Source organism: Corylus avellana, chromosome ca7 (assembly GCF_901000735.1).
Source record: "Corylus avellana chromosome ca7, CavTom2PMs-1.0".
Classification (NCBI taxonomy): domain Eukaryota; kingdom Viridiplantae; phylum Streptophyta; class Magnoliopsida; order Fagales; family Betulaceae; genus Corylus; species Corylus avellana.
This window is the reverse complement of record NC_081547.1, coordinates 20,857,483-20,877,797: the sequence shown is the minus strand read 5'-3', so window position 1 is coordinate 20,877,797 and position 20,315 is coordinate 20,857,483. Positions and strand designations below refer to the sequence as shown.

Sequence of the window (20,315 nt, the reverse complement as noted above, 5' to 3'; positions counted from 1 at the left end):
TATAAGTCTATATATGTTATAAGTCTATATAAGTCTATGTATGCATATGAATAATATAAATGTATAATATCAATACTTAATCATATGATTCAATGACAATCCAAATACTTTATTCAAGACTTCAAGTGAATCATATTATTAATGTACAATGATGATATGATTCGTATAATATCAAATTAAGTAATTGACATTAGACTAAACAATGACCAATGTGTTACTTAAAAACACAATTTAAGTATTAATGTATTATCATTATATGTTGTGACAGTTGTCTGAATTCTGAACTTTTTTTTATATGTTGTGTTGAATTTTATTTTATTTTTTATATGTTGCTTTTTTTTTAAAAAAAAAAAAAAAAAAAAAAAAAAAAAGTTAACCGGTTATGATTTAATATTTAAGGAAATTTTTTTAAAGTATAAGTAAATGTAAATTTTGGGTCAAATATTTTTGACTTTTCAATATGGGCTATTTTTATAGCAATTGGGCCCAAGAAGACACTAAAAATACCAACAACAAAAACATGAGGGAAAAAAAAAGCCCAAAAAGCCCTAAAGAAAGCAAAAAAAAAGGCCTAATTTTGAAAAAGCAGTTAGCGGGCGGTTATCTATTTCACTAACCGCTAACCGTTAACCGCTAAGCAGTTAGTGAAATCTACTAACCATAACCGCCTTGACACCCCTAATGGGTTATCCCACATTGCTTAAGTGATGAGAGGCTTTGGCCATTGACATGTATAAAACCCTCATCGTCTTATCCCACATTGCTAAGGAATGAAACTCATTTCTCATGTGCTCTCTATAAATAGATAAGACACTTATATATTTAAATCATTCAATAAAGGCAATATGTAGCCTATGGGACTTATGTGTGTGGTTGTAGGCATATTGCTGAACCACCTTAATCTTGTGTCTCTTTATTTATTATTCCACTTTATATTTCCGCATTATAAAATCTTTCATGGTATCAGAACTAATAACCCAGAATCTAACAATTGGCGTTAGCCTATTAGCTCTGATATCATGAAAGATTTTATAATGCAGAAATATAAAGCAGAATAATAAATAAAGAAACACAAGATTAAGGTGGTTCGACAATATCCCTACATCCACACACTAAAGTCCTATAGGCTACATATTGCTTTTATTGAATGATTTAAATACATAAGAGTCTTCTTTATTTATAGAGAGCACATGATGAATGTGTTTCATTCCTTAGCAATGTGGGACAAGGGGATGAAGCTTTTATACAAGCCAATGGCCAAAGCCTCTTCTCGCTTAGGCAATGTGAGACAACTCATATATATTATCTCTAACAACTTCTATTATTTTATCATTTACCATTTTATGATAAAATAATACAAAAAACAGGAGAAAAATAATGGAAACAATCAAATTTAGTTCTTAAATTTTCATTTGGTCTATATACTATCCAATTAATCAATGATATGCTAGATCAATTATTAATACCACGTGATTCTCATTTAACACATTATGTACTAACTATACTTGCCAACATAACATAATTACTTAAAATTATAGATATATCTTACGTTTTGAAATTTAAAATTTAAAAAATAAGAGAAGTGGCGAGTGATCGATGGTCGTAGTGGAAGACTAAGGTAACTAACTAAAGAGCAGCGTCTTTGATTCTGCAAGGAGAAGCGTCTTCATCTTCTACCCAAAAGATAAAACAAGCTTACAGATTAAAAGAAAAATAAAACTTTACAGAGTATTTGAGAGATAATTATTTGATTTGATAATAATTCAATGGATTGAGTTTTACATAATAAGCTAGCCTATTTATAAAAGAGAAATCTTTGCAATAAAGTAAACCTACTTCTAGTAGAGAAAGTAAATCTAATCTTTATTTATTTTGACATGGAAAGTAAATCTAATCTTAGTAGGAAAGTAATCATAATCCGAGTATGGAAAGTAAACATAATTCTGATGGGGAAATGATTATAAAATAAATAAATAAAAACTATTTATTTTTTTTTTCTTTAGTGGGGACCGATCCTAATTAGTGAGGGAGTTACTCTTTACATAGAGGTGTCGCCATCCCTTTGTGAGGAAATGTAGCCTTTCATGAGAAAAGATTCGCTACTCTTCGATCTTTATCTAATAAGGGATGGCCTTTCTCGTTAATTAGTGGTGGTTGGTCACCCCAATGAAAAAAAGAAATTTGTTTTTTTACATTTTTTTTAAGGGTAACTTCACTTATTTCCTGAAATGTCACGTCTTTTGCAAACATTCCTCAAATGTTTAAAGTCTTTCATTTTGGTGTATTAAACTTTCATTTCGTTCCACTTACCCCCATTCCGTTAGAGCATCTCCAGCAGTTGATAGCTATTTTAGCCACTCAAAATCAACTTTTTTAGTTTAGCTACTAATTTTTTACAATGAACTCCAACAGACTATCTATTTTACAATCTACTTTATTTAAATATTGTTTTTTTAATCTATTTTTTATTATAGATAAATGAGAGAGGAAGAGAGAGAAGAGAGGAGAAATAAAGAATAAACAATGTTTAGAATATGCAACAATGAACTTTCAAATATGAAAGTACATTGTAACAAAGTTTAGGAAAATTGCTATTTTAGAAGGTCTGTTAGAGCACCAAAATTGTTAAATTTAACTTAAAAGTTAGTTTAAAAGCCCTGCTGGAGATGCTCTTAGATCTTGGGGTTAAATGAGACGGTAGAAATGGTAAAAAGACCTTTATACTCCTTTTTTTTTAAAAAAAAAATTCCAAATTTACTCTTATTTACAAATAAAAAATTATTATTACTATTTAAAAAAGAATTAAATAAATAAATGAAACAAAGACCCATTGTGGGTATTTTGGGGTGACCCACGATGGGTCATTTGGTGACCACCGTGGGTCACCATGTGACCGCCAGTGGTCACAAGTGACCCGCCGTCGGTCACAAGGACCCACGATGGGATGACCCACAGCGGTTCACTTGGTGACCCATTGGGTCATCACTTGTGATCCTGTGGTTTTTTTTTTTTTTTTTCTAAAAAATAATAATAATAATATGACCCGTGGATCATAAGGTGGGTGGGTTATATCCACCAGTAAATCCATAGGTCAGAAGTTTTTTTTAATATAAAATGAGTGCATTTTATAAATTTCGCACCCCTCCGTTAGAATTTCCTATTAAATACTAACTGAGGGGCTAACTCGAACGAAATGAAAGTTTAATCGGCTGTAAACCACGCCTCATGAAGCAGAGGTCACTAGTTCGAATTCCTTCTTCCTCTTTTCTTGTGTGGACATGTCAAAAAAACAAAAAAAAAAACAAAACAAAACATTAAAGTTGAGACTTAAATATTTGAGAAGCTGCTGCAAAATGCAATACTTGCTGGGCTAAGTAAAGTTACCCATTTTTTTAATTTAAAATAAGCTTATGATTGGTGCATAATTGGTCAAATAAAACTTATATTATATTATTGATTGGTTTAATGTGATATGCTTTCAATTAATTAGACGAAAGATTATTTGAAACCAAAAGCAAATTTAATTTACTTCCAAAATTTAAAATAAAAAGATTAAATTAATTAAAATCGCATCAAAACCCAAAACTAAATTTGTTTTTCTCTAAAAATAAATGAAACGGCCCTCTGCCGAAGGTCTCCGAGCAAAGTAAGAAGAGAAAGCAGAAGAGAGTGAGAGAGCAGAGTCGCCGAAAACAAATGGGGTGGGTCGGTGAGCAAATGGACTCCATCAAATCCCTTCAGATCCGCCAGGTTCTCACTCAGGGTGTCAGCCTCGGTTAGCGTCCTTCTCTCTTTCTCTCTCTCTACACCCATATCTACACGTACATGTATAGGTGTATATGCCTTTTGTAGAATTTTCTTGATTTCTGCTTGAAATTGTTGCATGATACTGACTGAGGGGTGAGAAAAAATGGGGTGGAAACTTACGTGTTCTGTGCTCTGTTTGGCGGATGAGAAAAATGTGGGCATAGATTAAAAATTGAAGCTCTTAACGATATATGTAATTTTTATGTTCTTTTGAGGCTCAATGGAGCAAAAACCTATGATTTACTGGGCATGATGTGATTCTTTTGGCGTCGTTGAATTGGGATTTTCAATTTTTACCAATTAGGAGCCCCTGCCCTATATCTCTTCACCAATTAGGTTCTTCAACCGTGTTGCTTTAAATTACATGCCTTTGTTACTGTTGTCTCCCGGTTTTTTATTGTAAAATGTTAGCATTGGTAGCCCAACATATGGTAATTGCTCCAATGTAGATTTTTCAAAACTCTGTTCATCAGAAGTAGCAGCAGAATCCAGCGTATTAAAAATTCTAGCGTATATGTGAATCAAAATGTTTCAGATTTTATGGAGTTTGAACAATTAGATCTTCAAAATCCTCCAAAAAGTTGTTTCATTCTAAAAACATGGATTGTGGTTCTAAACCTTGTTTTCAAGGTAAAATGTGTTACTTTTTTTTTTTTTTTGTGATTCTGTATTCAGTACAAATGGATATAGCTTCGAGGTTATTTATCCTTTCTATCCTGAAATAAGTCGGTTTCTCAAATTTTCAGAACCTCTGAGATCTTAAATTGTTGATACTGAAAAGAATTTGTTGCTCTTCGATCGGAGGGGCTCTGATCCAAAATTTTGACCAAGTCGTTTTTGTTTTTTTTCAAAACTTCTTTCTTGAATTGAACACATTTGTATATGATGGTACAGATGTTTCACTTTGAAATACAATGCTGTAAAGAACTATTCTCAATATTGTTGTTTCCTAACCTGTCAGCATAAAATTTCTTTACATAAATGTTATGGTTTTGTCCCAGGCATGATTGTTACATCTGCGCTAATAATATGGAAGGCATTAATGTGCATTACTGGCAGTGAATCTCCTGTTGTTGTCGTCCTTTCTGGGAGCATGGAACCTGGCTTCAAGAGGGTAAGTCAATCTAATGTGTGAAAGCTTCCAACTCTCTCTTTCATTTGTAAAGCTACTTCTGCAAGCATAGAGGAAAACTGCATACCCCTATAATGTTTTTAAGAAAATTAGAGAAGAAATATTTTTTTTTCTCCCTATTTATTGTTTACATCTGTAGGGAAGCACTGATTGGTTCTTTCTTTAGCAAAGTATCTTCTCAGAAAGTTGTTTTCCATGGTGGAATTTTAATGGAGGAGAAAGCAATTGCATTTATGCTTGCAATGGATCGTATTCTAAATAAGTCTGCTTCATATATTTGGTTATTCGATCGCAATGTTGTCCTCACCTTGCTTAAGTTTTAACCTTTCATGTCATGCAGGGGGACATCTTGTTCTTGCACATGAGCAACGATCCTATTCGTGCAGGGGAGATTGTTGTTTTTAATGTTGATGTAAGTTCCTTTTAATATATTTTTTTCTTTTATTCTTTGCACTCTAGTTCATTATGATATTGGCTTTGTATTCAAAATTGTTGATAGTTTTCTTTCAGTAAACACACTGGGTTGAAACCATTTTCATTTACCCCAAGCTCTTGGAGGGCAAGCATAATTGCTTTTGTTAGAAACTGAATAGTGATAGTGCTGTTGAGTTATCATTTTACATCTCCCTAGTCATGTTTAGACATCTATCAAATAGAAGGATCATATAGAGTAAAAGGGTATGTTCTTCTACAAGTGAGAAGAAATTATGTAACTGATCATATTAGTTAAGCTAACTTTATAGAAGCACTAGGTAATTTATGGAAGATATGGTTCTAGATGAAGGGATGTTGTAGATAGTGTATGAAAAATGGTTGGGACTGGGTACTAGTTGAAGAACTTCTGGGATTCAATTTCACTCGAATAGCATGCTATTAGGATTGATCCTTAAGTTCTTGGCTTCTCTTCCAATGTGCCCTCTTATCATTTTTGGGGGCTTCAAGTTATATTTTGGCTTGTAAACTTAAGGCTTTGAAAGTTGATTTAAGAGTTTGGAATGAGGCGTGTGGAAATGTAGAGAGAAAGAAAAAGCTTCTCTGGGATGACTTACGAGTTTATGAAGGCTTGGAAGAAGAGAGAGGTTTCAACGAGGAGGAGAAAACAAGGAAGGTTACATTGATTAATGATTTAATGATTTGGAGAGGTCAACTCTTTTGGAAGAGGTGAGTTGGTGGAAAAATCCAGGGCGCTGTGGTTAAGAGAGGGTGACAAGTGCATAAAGTTCTTTCATCGAGTGACCAATTCGAATAGAAGAAATAATTCCATTGATTAGTTGGTGGTTAATGATGTAGTTTCTTCAGATCAGTTTGTGTTTAGAGAACACATTGTGCAGTTCTATGATAACTTGTTTACCAAACAACAATTTAGTTGGCGGCCTAGGTTGGATGGCCTTATTTTTAATTCCATTGGGGGGATGAGGCCATTTGGTTGGAGAGACTATTTGAGGAAGAAGAGGTCTTCGCAGTGGTGAATGCCCTTAATTGTGACAAGGTTCTGACCCGACGGTTTTACTATGGGTTTCTTCCAATCTTGTTGGGAGGTGCTCAAAGTAGACATAATGAATGTTTTCCATGATTTCATACTAGAGGTATGTTTGAGAAAAGCCTTAATGCCACCTTCCTTTCCTTTATACTAAAGAAGTAAGGGGCTGTTGACATTAAGGATTTTCGACCTATTAGCTTAGTGGGTGGAGTTTAAAAGAACGTTGTCAGCGTTATAGCTAACAGGTTGAGATTGGTAATGGAGAAGATCATTTCTAAGCCTCAGAATGCTTTCATTAAGGATAGGCAGATTCTTGACTCTGTCCTCATAGCCAATGAGTGCCTGGATAGTAGGATCAAATTTGGGGAACTAGGTGTATTGTGCAAGTTGGATATTGAGAAGGCCTATGACCATGTCATTTGGGAATTCGTATTGTATTTGCTGAGGAGGTTTGGATTTGGGGAGAAATGGTTAACTGGATAGCTTTTTGTATCTCTTCGGTGACCTTTTTCGGTATTGGTGAATGGCACTCCGTCAGGTTTCTTTAGTTGTCCTTGTGGCTTGAGACATAGAGATCCTTTGTCTCCTTTTCTGTTTCTTATTGGTATGGAGGCATTAAGTAAAATGATTTCTAATATAGTGAATGAGGAGCTATTATTAGGCTTCCCGGTGGGACTAGGAGTGGGAGTGCCTCAATATTTCTCACCTTTTGTTTGCAAATGACACTTGAATTTTTTGCGGGGCAAATCCAAATTATCTTTGTAGCTTGTGTGGCTTGTTTTTATGCTTTGAAGCGTATTAGATTTGAGGATTAATATGGCTAAATCAGAGTTGGTCCCTGTTGAAAATGTCACTAATGTTGAAGTATGGCCATCATTCTAAGCTGTAGGGTTTCTTCTTTGCCTATGAAATACCTAGGCCTTCCCTTGGGAGCTATGTTCAAGGCCAAATCTATTTGAGACAACATTATTGAGAAAGTAGAACACCGTTTGGCGGGATGGAAGATGATGTACTTGTCAAAGGGAGAGGTCCTTGATTAAAAGCACTTTATATAATCTACCAACTTCATGTCTCTTTTTTCTCTCCCCCAGTTGGTGTTGCCAATTGCATAGAGAAGTTGTAGCGGGATTTTTTGTGGGACAGCATTGGTGAAGAGTTTAAATTCCATTTGGTTAGTTGGCCTAAGGTGTGCACTCCAATTTCTGAAGGAGGGTTGCAGATCTGGAATTTACTTTTGTTTAACCGAACACTTTTGGGGAAGTGGCTTTAGCGCTATGCACATGAGAGGGTGGTTGTGGGTTCTAATTACAGTAGCTTGTAGGGTGGGTGGTGTTCTCATGAGGTCCATGAGTCCTATGGGATGGGGTTTTGAAAAAATATCAGGAGGGGTTAGAGAGAGTTGTTTAGCCATACTAGTTTTGAGGTGAGTGACGGTTCCAATATTTAGATTCTAGCATGACGGGTGGTGCGGGGATCAAGCCCTCAAGATTGCTTTTCTGAATGTTTAGTATGGCCTGTTTTAAGGAAGCTTCCGTGGCAGGCTATGTGGATCTCTCTAGTGCTTCTCATAAGTGGAATATTTACTTTTTTAGAGCAGCTCACAATTGGGGGGTGGATCTCTTCACCTTGTTCTTCAATTCGTTGTATTCCTTAAGATTTAGCTGGGGTGGTGAAGACAAGCTTTATTGGGTACCTTCCAAGAGAGGTTTGTTCGACATTAGATCACTTGTACCTCATTATAGTACTCATTTTCCTTGGAAGAGTATTTGGCAGAATAAAACTCCCTTGAAAGTGGCGTTTTTTGCTTGGTCGACCACTTTAGGGAAGATCTTCACCATGGACAACCTTAGGAAGAGGCATATCGTTGTGGTTGATTGGTGTTGCATTTGTAAGAAGAATAGGGAGTCAGTAGATCACCTTCTGCTCCTTTGTGAGAGTGCCAACGCTCTTTGGAACACTATCTTCAACAGTGTAGGGCTGGCTTGGGTTATGCCTAACCGAGTGGTAGACCTCTTTGCATGTTGGAGAGGGCAGGTTGGTAGGCTTCATTTTGATGCAGTATGGAAGATGATTCTGTCTTGCCTTATGTGGTGTCTATGGAGGGAGAGAAATGATCGGAATTTTGAGTTTGGAACGCTATCTTCAATAGTGTAGGGCTGGCTTGGGTTATGCCTAACTGAGTGGTAGACCTCTTTGCATGCTGCTGGAGAGGGCAGGTTGGTAGGCTTCATTTTGATGCAGTATGGAAGATGATTCTATCATACGTTATGTGGTGTCTATGGAGAGAAAAATGATCGGAATTTTGAGGATCGTGAGCGGTCATTGGCAGAATTAAAGGCTTTCTTCTCTTAGACAATTTACCATTGGGTTGCTGTCTTCGATTTTAATATTTCTGGCTTTCAAGCTTTTTTAGATCTCTTCTCTTCTTTTAATTAGTGTTTCTCTTGTATACATCCTGTGTATCTAGGTTGTGCCTTTGCACTTTATAATAATACTTGCAATTACTTATGAAAAAAAAAATGCTTTTCTTGGCTTGAGATGGAGAAGAGAAAGAAAAAATTTATAAATATATATCCTATGAAATTTTTGTTCTCATTCAAAAAAATAAAAAAAATGGTTCAATCAATTATAGATTTCTAATGATTCTATATAGTGGAACATTAACTTTATCAGATTAGTGCATGATTGGGAGGTGGGGTCGATTACCTTGTTCTTTGATCTATTATACTCGTTCAGATAGACGAGGCGACAAGGATAAATTTGTTGGATCCCTTTCAAGAGGTAGGTGATTGAGGTTAAATCCTTTTACCATGCGTTTAGTCCTCCCACTAGTCCTTTCTTTCCTTGGAAAAGCATTTGTAGAAATAAGGCTCCATCAAGGGTGGCGTTTTTTTTTATGTGTGGCAGCTCTAGGGAAAATCTGAACTTTGGATAATATAAGACAGAAGCATGTTGGTGTTGCATGTTCAAGAAGAGTGGGGAATCTATTAATCACCTCTTGCTCCACTGCAAAGTGGCCAGGGATTTGTGGGTTTCGATCTTCCTTCTGTTGGAGATAAAGTAGGTCATGCCCCATCAGGTGGTGGAGCTTTTGGCTTGTTGGAGAGATCAGCTCGGAAGCCACCACAATAAAGAAGTTTGGAAATTGGTTTGTCTGTATTCAATATGGTGTATTTGGAGAGAACAAAATGCTCGCAACTTTGACAATTGCGAGAGGACAATGTTTGAATTAAAAGCTATTTTGTTCAAAACTCTTAATTTTTTTGGATGGCTGCCTGCAGTAGTCCCAGATTTTTTAAATTCTTAGAAATTTTAGATCTGTGTGTTTCTTTTTCTATCTAGTGTGTTTCTCTTGTATGCACGACCCCTTTGCGCATTTTTATAAGATTGACTTATCAAAAAACAGAATTAATTCACAAACTCAAGGCTCTGCCACAAAGAAAATAAATAAAACAGTAATGTAGAATGTCAATAGGACTTGCACCTTTTATTTGCTAATCCACTTAACTAATGTGCCAAAATTTGATACCTCCATGGTAATCCTGTCAGTTACATGTTATGGAAAAAGAAAAAAGAATGTTTTGGTTGTAACTATTTATCTTTCAGTTTTGATAGAGATCAACCTTCTTTCTTTCTTCTTCTTCATTTTGGTTTTTAATGGTAAAGCAATTGCATTTGGAAAAGAAAATGACAAACATAATTATCATGAAGATGAAACTGGACGGAAAACTTTAGTAGTGACTTTGAATTTTCATAATCTATTGCAGCTTTTCACAAACCTTTTATTTTATGTTATATATTGACATTTAATAATAAATGCTATTTTTCTTCTTATACTATTTTGAAATTATTTTGTTATGCATGGATGTTTGCATGCATGAGATCTGCTGCTCTCTTGTTCTTCAACTCCCTCTCCCCCTTTTTTGTCCTTTTTTCTTGATGCTAATATTTTTATTTTTGTGGATGTATTCATTCAGGGCCGTGAGATTCCCATTGTCCACCGTGTAATTAAGGTAAATACTTGCAGACCTTATACAACACATTGATTCCCATGGAATGCTGGTATCATTGTTACCTTGGTGGAAGCTATGTGTTTTGATTATAAACATGATTCTAATGGTCATTTGTTTCTTCATTTCAAAAAAAAAAACTCTCATTTGTTTCCATCTTAGCTTTCACCTATTGAAGTGTATGAGACATAAGGTTGGGCTCTGACTTGCAGCACAATTTTCCGTTAGTACTTTGTTAGAGTTTTAAATTAGTGTATTAGATACTAGCCAACAGACTTGCTCAATTGGATGCTTAAATATATCTGTCTACACCTGGACCCCACAAATGTTGATACTTAATGGCATGTTATTTTGGTGCTAAATTTGGCAAGAATATATTGACTTCATCAACGTAGATAAATATCAAATGTTTTGATCGCTGTTCTAGGCATTGAACTAATCCATAGAATGTTCAGACTGTTGCGTATTGGGGTTGGCTACATATGTCCAGTACCCTGTGAAACCATTCTTGTTACCATCTGTAGCCCTTGGTTCAAGTGAATATATTGCAACTTTTTGGTCATGATAATTTTGAGACACTTGGGAACTTCTCTCGATTATTTGAAATCTCCCCCACCCAAACTCCCTTTTCTTGCTTGTCAGATGCACAACTCAAGTAAGCATTATTTCAATTGACTAGACTTGGTCTATTGATTCTATTTTGGTAAGTAACTATAGGCATCCTTTTCCAAATTAATTGGAGTTGGGAGATACTTGGAAGAAGGTCGACTCAGTAAGTTATGATGTCAACAGAAAGTACCAACTCTGTGCTTGTACAGGGCAGGCACTCAGAAAAATGCTGTTTGGTCATTATGATTTCAAACAGAAAGTACCAACTCTGTGCTTGTACAGGGCAGGCACTCAGAAGAATGCTGTTTGGTCTAAGTTACGTTTGGTACGCGGAATGACAATTCCCTAAGAGAAAAGGAACAGTTTTTTTATTTTATTTTTTTTAATTTTTGGAAATGGAAGGTGGAATGAAATAACCTTCCTGTTTTATAAATGACATGAAGACCTTTTGATATTGTTATTGACAGCATTACAAAAATTTAAAAATATGTTTATTCTCAGACTAAAATTGTAAGAAGTTCAAACTCTAGAATCGTTTTGAAAAAGACGCCTTGTGATAGCGTTTCCTTTGCAAGGAAAATGTTGCATGACAGGAGCACATAGGACTGTGTTTTAGTTTCTTAGTACAATTGAGGCATTATTTTAGCATTTAATGCCAAAAATCAGAAAGAATTGTTTGGAGTTATCTGGAAAAGACATTTTCATGTTTTGGTTATTACTGAGCTTGTCTTTTCTTTAGTAAGGTTTATTAATTATCAATAATAAGTTGTTTAGTGAGTCTTACAGTTAATTTTTTTTGCAGGTCCATGAACGAGAAGATACTGGAGAGGTTGATGTCCTCACAAAAGGTGCCAGCTTTTAGAAAATTGAACATTTTGTTTGGAATTTATTGAGTACTTTATATAGTCCCCCAAGGTCTTAAATGAAGGTTATTTCTGGAGGTGGTTGTGTATCGATATGGATGGGCTGGCTATAGTGTCATAATTCATATTTTTGCTTTCTCTTTTCTATTTCTGCTGTATTAAACATGTTACTCTCTTCTTCTGAGCAAATTAACCATTAGGAAAAAAAAAAAAAAAAAAAAAAAAAAAAAAAAAAAAAAGACTACAAAAGGAGGGGGTGGTGGTGGACATTACAATGTATAAAAATAAAGATACAAATAAAGTGAGAAATGGATACAAACAGATCTGGTCCCATAGTTCCTTTACCAAAAGGCTGAGAAAATTTGCCCTTGATGGCGGTATGTAATGCAATCCAATGATTGGACCATTGAACTAGGGGTGCACTAAGGATGACTGCGAAGAGGCGGTCGATGATGATCACCTTTCCCGCATCCATGGACAAAGGAGCATGCTTTGCAACAGTTTCAAAAGAGAAGACCATTCCCACTTTATTGAGGAAGAAGGTTGGGATGTGGGCTCTTGGAGGGACGAACTGGTGCTGGAAGCTACCGTAGGAGGTGGTGTGTGTGCCTTGTGCGCTGGTGGATTAGTTGGCTGGTGGTGGTACAAGGTGGGGGTGGGGAAGTTAGTGAGGGGGCGTGTGCATGGCAGGCGTGAACGAAGGGCAGTAGATCTAGCTTCCATCTTTCTAAAAAAAGGGAGAAAAAGAGAAGAAAAAATGACAAAAAAAAAAAAAAAAAAGAAAAAAGAAAAAAAGAAAAAAAGAAAAGGAAAACAGAGAAGAGAGGTTGAGGAGGGAGGGAGGCTTCTCCCTCCTGTTTGCTGCAGTGACGGGGGAGCGAAGGGAGAGCAAGAAGGCTTTTGGGAGAGCGTTTCTGTGGGTCACACTTAGAGCAGTGAAACTATGTTATTTGAACATGTTAATGATATTATTACATTCACTGTAACCTTTTGTGGGTCCTTTGCTGTGACCCTAATGTTCCTCCATTTGACGTATTGTTGTGTATCTCAGGAGATAACAATTATGGGGATGACAGGCTTCTGTATGCTCATGGTCAGCTCTGGCTTCAACGGCACCACATAATGGGAAGAGCTGTGGGGTAAAAATCCTGGCAATAACCTTCCTCTTTAATGTTATTTATTTGTACGTATTTGGGCTATACTTGCACCATGTTAGCATGGAGACCTCATCATTTTGTGCAGCCTTGCTGAAACACTGTTTTATGCATGGACTCTTCACATTTTGTGTTTTTGTGTGTCTCATGGTTCTGGATTAACATTTTTTCTGGCTGCATAATAATCATCTATTGCACATAAAAGGTTGATCACATCCTTCCAAATGGATTACAGAAAATGGATTTGTCACCAATCTGATGCTAAATAGTAAAAATATCGTTGTTTGATTAACCATAACTATTCCTATAAATGCAATGAAATGAAATTTGTTGAATGCTGCAAGAAACATGTGGACTTGTGTATACTGTATCGGAAGCCTGATGCTCCGATATACTAATGAGCCTTCTGGTAACCTTTCTATCATCACCAACTATTTTGCAATGCTGGATGAACAATGTACCTTATCGGTTGGTGATGAGTTAGGTTTGTGAAGAAGTTGGTATACAAGATCCTGAAAAGACTTGAAACCAAGTTTAGAGTATGAGAAGCACCTAAGATCGCCACCAGTTTTTCTCATACATTGTCTTAATTCTTTTAGTAAATATGGTGTGCTCAAAGGTGGAATAAAAAAAAGAAAGAAACTGCACCTTTTATTTGTTGAATTTGAAAAAAATCTTCATATTGCTTACAAGACTGTTACTGGCAGGTTCCTACCTTATGTTGGCTGGGTGACAATTATCATGACTGAAAAGCCAATAATAAAGGTTTGATCTCTATCAATTTATTTTATTTAGAAGGTTTGTACTTTTCAATAAATTCCATCTACTTATAAAAAAAATGAAGAATTTTGTCTGGTAATTCCCCAAAGCAATGTTTTTTTTTTTTTTTTTTTGCTACTGTTTACTTCTGATTCCTAAAACTATTATTGCTTAGATTTTGTAATATTCCATTTTTATTTGACAATATATTTAGACAAACTGTCCTCTTTGTTCTTGACTGTTTATTTACAGCGGATCTTTTGAGTTCAACCTTAGAATCCCTAAACTGACGCTCTTTATTGTAATTTTTGCAGTGTCACAATTAATTAGACTTTAGAATACCAAAACTGCTAAGCAATTGAATTTGTATGGAAAGTAACCTTTGCCGTTTCTCTTGCAGTATATTCTTATTGGTGCATTAGGGTTGCTCGTTATAACATCTAAAGATTGAAGACTGAAGCGAATTTAAGCTATGGTTGATCTCCAATGCAGCTGTTTAGCAGCTGTTCTCCTCTTGAATGTCTCTTGTTCATTGGACAAGCTAAATTTTAAATATTAATTAAACTGGAATTGTTGGTTGAAGTTTTTTTTTTGGGGCCTTAATCTAAAGAGTTTGACAGGTGAGAGAGACATACATACATACATACATACCAAGTTAAGAGATTTATGCGTATAAAGATTTATAGATGTGAAGCTCACTAATAAGGTATTTTCAACGGTGTTTGAGACTAGTAATGCTAAACGTCCTCTCAAAACTGATGTAGCTTTTAAAATTATTATTTGATCAAAATCAATAGCAATTTATTACAAATTCAAGGGTGATTTTAGAAGTCACATCAATTTTGGAGGACAGAAACATTGCTTGTTTGAGACAAGGTGGTTTGAAATTTTAATCGGTATGATTGTTAGAGAAGAAAATAAGGGAAACATCCATGACAATGACCCTTGCATATCTTACCTTCTCTTTGCTCTTGGAAATCTTACCTATAGCTTCATTCAAGTAATGCCCTTTTATTTCATTTGTCTGAATATAAAATTGCTTCATCACAAAATTTGAAAGATATAATCTCCCCGAGGCACAAATAGTTGGAAATTCATGTTTTCATCATCTTTGGTAAAAATCAAGGTTTATCAATAAATCGGGCAAACATATTGAAAACAAGTTGAGCAATAAAATGTTGAGTTTAGTCAAGGGCTAATTCTAGTGTTAGCAACTTAGCATTGATGTGTTGAGACCGATACGACTGAATGATCGATTTGAGTTAAATAATTGTGATTCAAGTTTCTATTTTTTATTTTTTTGAAAGGAAAAAAGAAAAAAGAAAAAAGAAAAGGAATAGGAAGGATAAGTAGTTTTCGATTCTTAAAATTTTCTTTTTTTTTTTTTGGTTTTTTGGTTTTTTTTTTTCTAAACAAAAATAACAAACAATATAAAATACAAAAGACTTAACATTGTTTTTATCTTTATAAGACATCAAAATACCTTTTTTTTTTTTTATTCTTTAAATAAAAAATAAAAAACAAAAAACCAATCACCTATTAGAGCAAATAAATCTCATATTAAATGTACGTATTTTAGACACATAATTGCCGTGATCTCAATCCACACGTAAAATATTTAGGGCGAAATTGTGGTCGGACCAATCACCATCAACTATCCAGCAGCCCACCCTTCCTTACCGTGAACTGCCCCGTAATAGAATGCGCTTACCAGACCAACCACGCCAAAAACCTAAACCCCAAAACCCTCCGAAACCAGCAAGGCTACCGAAACTCCGAGCGAATGAGCTCCCACTCGGATCCACCTCCTACATACCGTTAACACTCATCTCCTTGCAACTTTCATTCCCTCGTACAAACTCTCCTCTGGCGTTTCCTTCGTTCATATTCTACAGCAATGCAAGAATAGCTATGCAAACAACTTTAGCTATATAGGTTATCCCATTGCTACTTTGATCTGATATTAACTTCGTTTTCTTCCGTTTTGGGTGCATATTTCTGGGTTCTTGTATTTCTAACATGGGTGAATATTATCTCAAGTTAGTGCCTAGAATCTTGGTTTCAGCATCTGGGTATGTTTCGATTTGAGCAAAATCTTGATATTTTATTTGTTTATGGGAGTTAATGATTCTGGGATTTTAAATTTGTTATGTGGGTATTGGATATTCCATGAGAGTACTGAATAGATTCTTCATTTGGATGGATGGGTATGTTTCAGTCTGAGGAGATATCTAGAATATGCTCTCTCTGCGATCTTTTCGCAGATTTTGTCACACTGTAGCCTCCATTGCATCAACAGATACTCCTGCAGCTGTATCGAACTGCATTCAAAATCTGAAACCATTGGAAGAACCTGCCCTTGTGAAGCTTAAGAATGAGCGGGACCCTGAGAGGCTGTTCCATTTATTTAAGGCCAATGCACACAATCGGATTGTAATTGAAAACCGTTTTACATTTGAAGATACAGTGTCTAGGCTAGCTGGTGCAGGCCGCTTTGATTACATTGAGCATTTGCTTGAGCATCAGAAGACTCTTCCGCAAGGTCGCCGTGAAGGGTTTATTGTGAGGATTATAATGTTGTATGGTAAGGCTGGGATGACTAAACATGCTATTGATACTTTTTATGATATGCATTTGTATGGGTGTCAAAGGACTGTTAAATCCTTCAATGCTGCACTTCAGGTTTTGACGAGTACACGTGATTTAGGAGCAATTGAGGAATTTCTTAACAATGTTCCTGAGAGGTTTTTTGTTGAATTGGACATTTTTTCAGTTAATATCGTGATAAAGGCTTTCTGTGACATGTATGTTTTGGATAAAGCGTATTTAGTCATGGTAGAGATGGAAAAGTTGGGAATAAAGCCGGATGTGGTTACCTACACAACTCTTATTTCGGCATTCTATAAGGATAACCGGTGCGAGATTGGCAATGGGTTGTGGAATCTAATGGTGCTAAGGGGGTGTTTACCAAATCTTGCAACATTTAATGTTAGGATCCAGTATTTGGTTAATAGGAGACGAGCATGGCAAGCTAATAGTTTGATGGACATGATGCAGAAGCTTGGGATTACACCTGATGAGGTTACCTATAATTTGGTGATCAAAGGGTTTTGCCAGGCTGGGTATCTTGAAATGGCCAAAAGGGTCTATTCTGCTTTCCATGCCAAGGGGTACAAACCCAATGTTAAAATTTACCAGACCATGATTCATTATCTCTGTAAGGGAGGGGATTTTGATTTGGCATATACAATGTGTAAAGACTGCATGAGAAAGAATTGGTTTCCAAGTGTTGATACCATTCATACGTTGCTTGAAGGCCTTAAGAAGAATGGACAACTTGGTAAGGCTAAGGTCATCCTGGCTTTGGCTCAGAGTAGGGTGCCTTCTTTTTCTTCAAGTCAATTGAGTACTTTAAAGTCCATATTGTCCAGGAATGGAATAAGATGATGGACTTGTAAACCATTAATTTTTTTATTAATGTAACAGGAAAAAGCTAAGCAAGAGCTGGTATTCTTTGTACACGATTCATTTGTAAATTTACAAAGCTAATTGGACATGGATTATTAATGGGTTTACATCATACCAAAGTCATATGCTCTTTTAATTTGTTGCAACTCCTCAATAAAGTTCGTGATGAAATGGGGAATTCTGATGGACGGTGGTCTCCCAAGGTTTTTGTAAGTTCATTATGTGATGACTCTCTCTCTCTCTCTCTCTCTCTCTATATATATATATATATATATATATATATATATATATATTATGTTTGCCTGTGTGTATGTGTGTGTCATGAGCACTATATGAACTGTAGTAACTCTGTTTCTTCTTTTTGTATTTTCTTTCACTGTAAATGTAATGCCATTCTTTGTCATTATGAGTGTCAAGTTTTCTGCTCATAATTTCTGGATTTCTGTTCCTCTTTCTTTTTTCTAAGTGGCTATTTTTTTTATATACTTCCTATGTACTTGGGTTACGTCCTTTGCGCTTTTATAAGATTGATTTACTTATAAAAGACAAAATTAAGAGCGGCAAGTTTGCATGGACCATAGTGAATTGACTCCTGATAGATAGTTTGAAACACTGCATTAGTATTTCATGTATGTCTACACGGATAGTAATATTGTGTTGCATTACTTGTATAAAAAAAATCCTGTTGCATCAATAGTTATGCGATGACATCCTTTGTTTATAGATCCATTTGCTGTTGCATGTGTTGACAATTGTCTACATGCATTAGTATTCATATATTTCCTTTTGTGTTATTCAAATGGAAAATAATTCATCATAGTTAGATATCAATCCAATCCTGATGGGTAGTTAGTTCCCAAGATTTTCATTTTTTTCAAAAAATTTCAGCTTTGGTGGTGAAGAACAGAGTGGTCTACAAAAGAAGGAAATTCATCCTTGTTTGATATCAATTGAATGATAAAATCTCGGTAAATAAATATCTTGCTCTTTGTTGTTAGGTCAAATAATTTTGCTGATATTTTGGTATTTATGTCATAAACTCATAGTTCCAATTATGTAGCTGCACTTGTATTTTAGATGTGGAACTTGTTATGCTCAATGTTAAAGAATCATGCTTATGGAAATAAGATGGCATGTGGGGAGAGTGAGGGTTAAATATTTTTATGTGCTTAATAACTATAATGGGTTTTGAAGGTATTCAGCTTTTTAAAGTTGTGGTCATATCAAGGCAATTGCTGATAAAATGACAGTAGGTCTGTGCAAATGTAAAAGTTTTCCAGCTTTGACTGACCATATTCTTCCCATTTACTTTTAATTAAGGCAGAAGTAAAGGATTGAAACACCATTGAGCTTAGATGATGGCTCTTGTCATGCAAATAAGAAATACCTTTCAATAGTTATAGAAACTGAAAATGGATATGCAAAATGTTTCAACTATCAATGAAAAAAGCATAGCATGGTCTAATGGGTCAGGCATAATGCTCAAGGGTCATGGAAACAAAGAAGATGATCCCTCTATAATCATGAATGTACAAGCAACAGAAAGCTGTTGGATCATATAGTTCCATAAACAGGCTCCTTTCATTGATTTTTCTTTTTCTTTTTCAATTGGTGGTGTGTGTTTTCTGTGTGGCAGCTGCTCTTAGCTGGACCGTACGAAACTGGAGTTTATGCAGAAGGTCATTTGATTGTGAACTGCAGTTACATGAAACGAGTGATAATGACTCCATGATCTTCTGTTGCGGTATTGGCTGTGAGGAAGTTTTGGACCCTTGATTTCTCATTACATTGGGTGGATTGGTGATGTCTCGATCATATATTGAGCTGTACAAATGTTTGCAGGGGGTGGTTTTTTGGCAAGGAGCAGGCCTGCTGGCTGGATAGTTGTTCCACAGTGCTTAACATTGGTTCAACGGGTGGAGCTTGTTGGATTTGGGATTTTTCCTTTTAGGATTAGTTGGATATTTGTAATATGAGTCTGAGTAGCTGTTATTGACCTTATCTTTGTGTGCTGCTTCTTATTTATCCGGGTTGTGCCCCCTTAAGTGCCTTCAGTAGTAAGAGAGTAGAAGTGTATGTAGTATTAGTCATTATGTAAATAAGGTTTCAAACTCTTGACCTATAATAATAATAATATAGGAGTTGTTTATTTTATTAATATTCTACTTGCTACTTAAATTCCTCCTTTTGGTTTACAAGGCTAACAATTTATTTTTAGAAGCATCAAAGATATCTCAACGTTGTAATTTATGGAGTAACAATAATTAATCTTATCATTTAGCTTGTTTATCTTAAAGTTTTGAAATTATTGTTTAAGGAGAGATAATAAACTAATATAATTTTTTTTTTTAATAACAGGGAGTAAGTCTGTACATAGCTAACCATAAAAGTATACCATGCTAAGGCATGGGCCCTTAAAACCCCTTTTAATTTTTTTATCAAACGACTATTTTTTTCTTTAAATAGACTTTTTAAGTGTTAAACGTATTTTTATACTCTTAAAATATAATCTTAAATAGGCCCTTAGCTTACTTTACTTATAACCAATAATCAACTTGCCAAAGGCCCATGTGTTTAAAACCTTTTTGTACCAAACCAACCAGCACTTGCCATCTAATCTACCTGGCACGTGGACCTGATATAGTCGGTGATAGGGATTCAATTATAGCAATATTACTCGCTTTTTGAGGTGGCCTAAGCCACCCCCTATTGGGGAGGTCCAGTCACTCTTCAATTTTTATAATTTTTTTAAAAATATATAATATTTTTATTTTTATTTTTTTTATTAATGGAACATGTGTCTTATTTATGGCTTCAAGATTTTTTTAAAAAGATGATAACCATTAATTGAATATTCTCTTCTAACCATTAGCGAGATATCCTCCCGTCCAAAATAGACCCGAAAAATCATGGTGTGTGCCTAATCACGTAAGAATTGGAAAAAAAAAAAAAAGAAAAAAAAAGAAAAAAAAATCACGTAAGAATTGCCTTGGAAAAAACCAAATAGTCAAAAGGAGGTGGAAAAAGGTTTAA

General features: G+C 35.2%; 2 protein-coding genes across 2 annotated transcripts; both read left to right on the top strand.

The window, feature by feature from the left end:
• Positions 1-3,594: 3,594 nt before the first annotated feature.
• Positions 3,595-14,403, top strand: LOC132187533 (uncharacterized). Its single transcript, XM_059601873.1, has 8 exons — positions 3,595-3,775; positions 4,809-4,921; positions 5,280-5,351; positions 10,397-10,432; positions 11,841-11,886; positions 12,953-13,040; positions 13,763-13,820; positions 14,215-14,403. The coding sequence occupies exons 1-8, from the start codon at positions 3,697-3,699 to the stop codon at positions 14,263-14,265; spliced, it is 543 nt and encodes a 180-aa protein (XP_059457856.1). The 5' UTR covers positions 3,595-3,696; the 3' UTR covers positions 14,266-14,403.
• Positions 14,404-15,492: 1,089 nt separating this feature from the next.
• Positions 15,493-19,418, top strand: LOC132188855 (pentatricopeptide repeat-containing protein At1g80150, mitochondrial). The gene is made up of 2 exons (XM_059603420.1): positions 15,493-19,035; positions 19,125-19,418. The coding sequence occupies exon 1, from the start codon at positions 16,053-16,055 to the stop codon at positions 17,259-17,261; it is 1,209 nt and encodes a 402-aa protein (XP_059459403.1). The 5' UTR covers positions 15,493-16,052; the 3' UTR covers positions 17,262-19,035; positions 19,125-19,418.
• Positions 19,419-20,315: the final 897 nt, after the last annotated feature.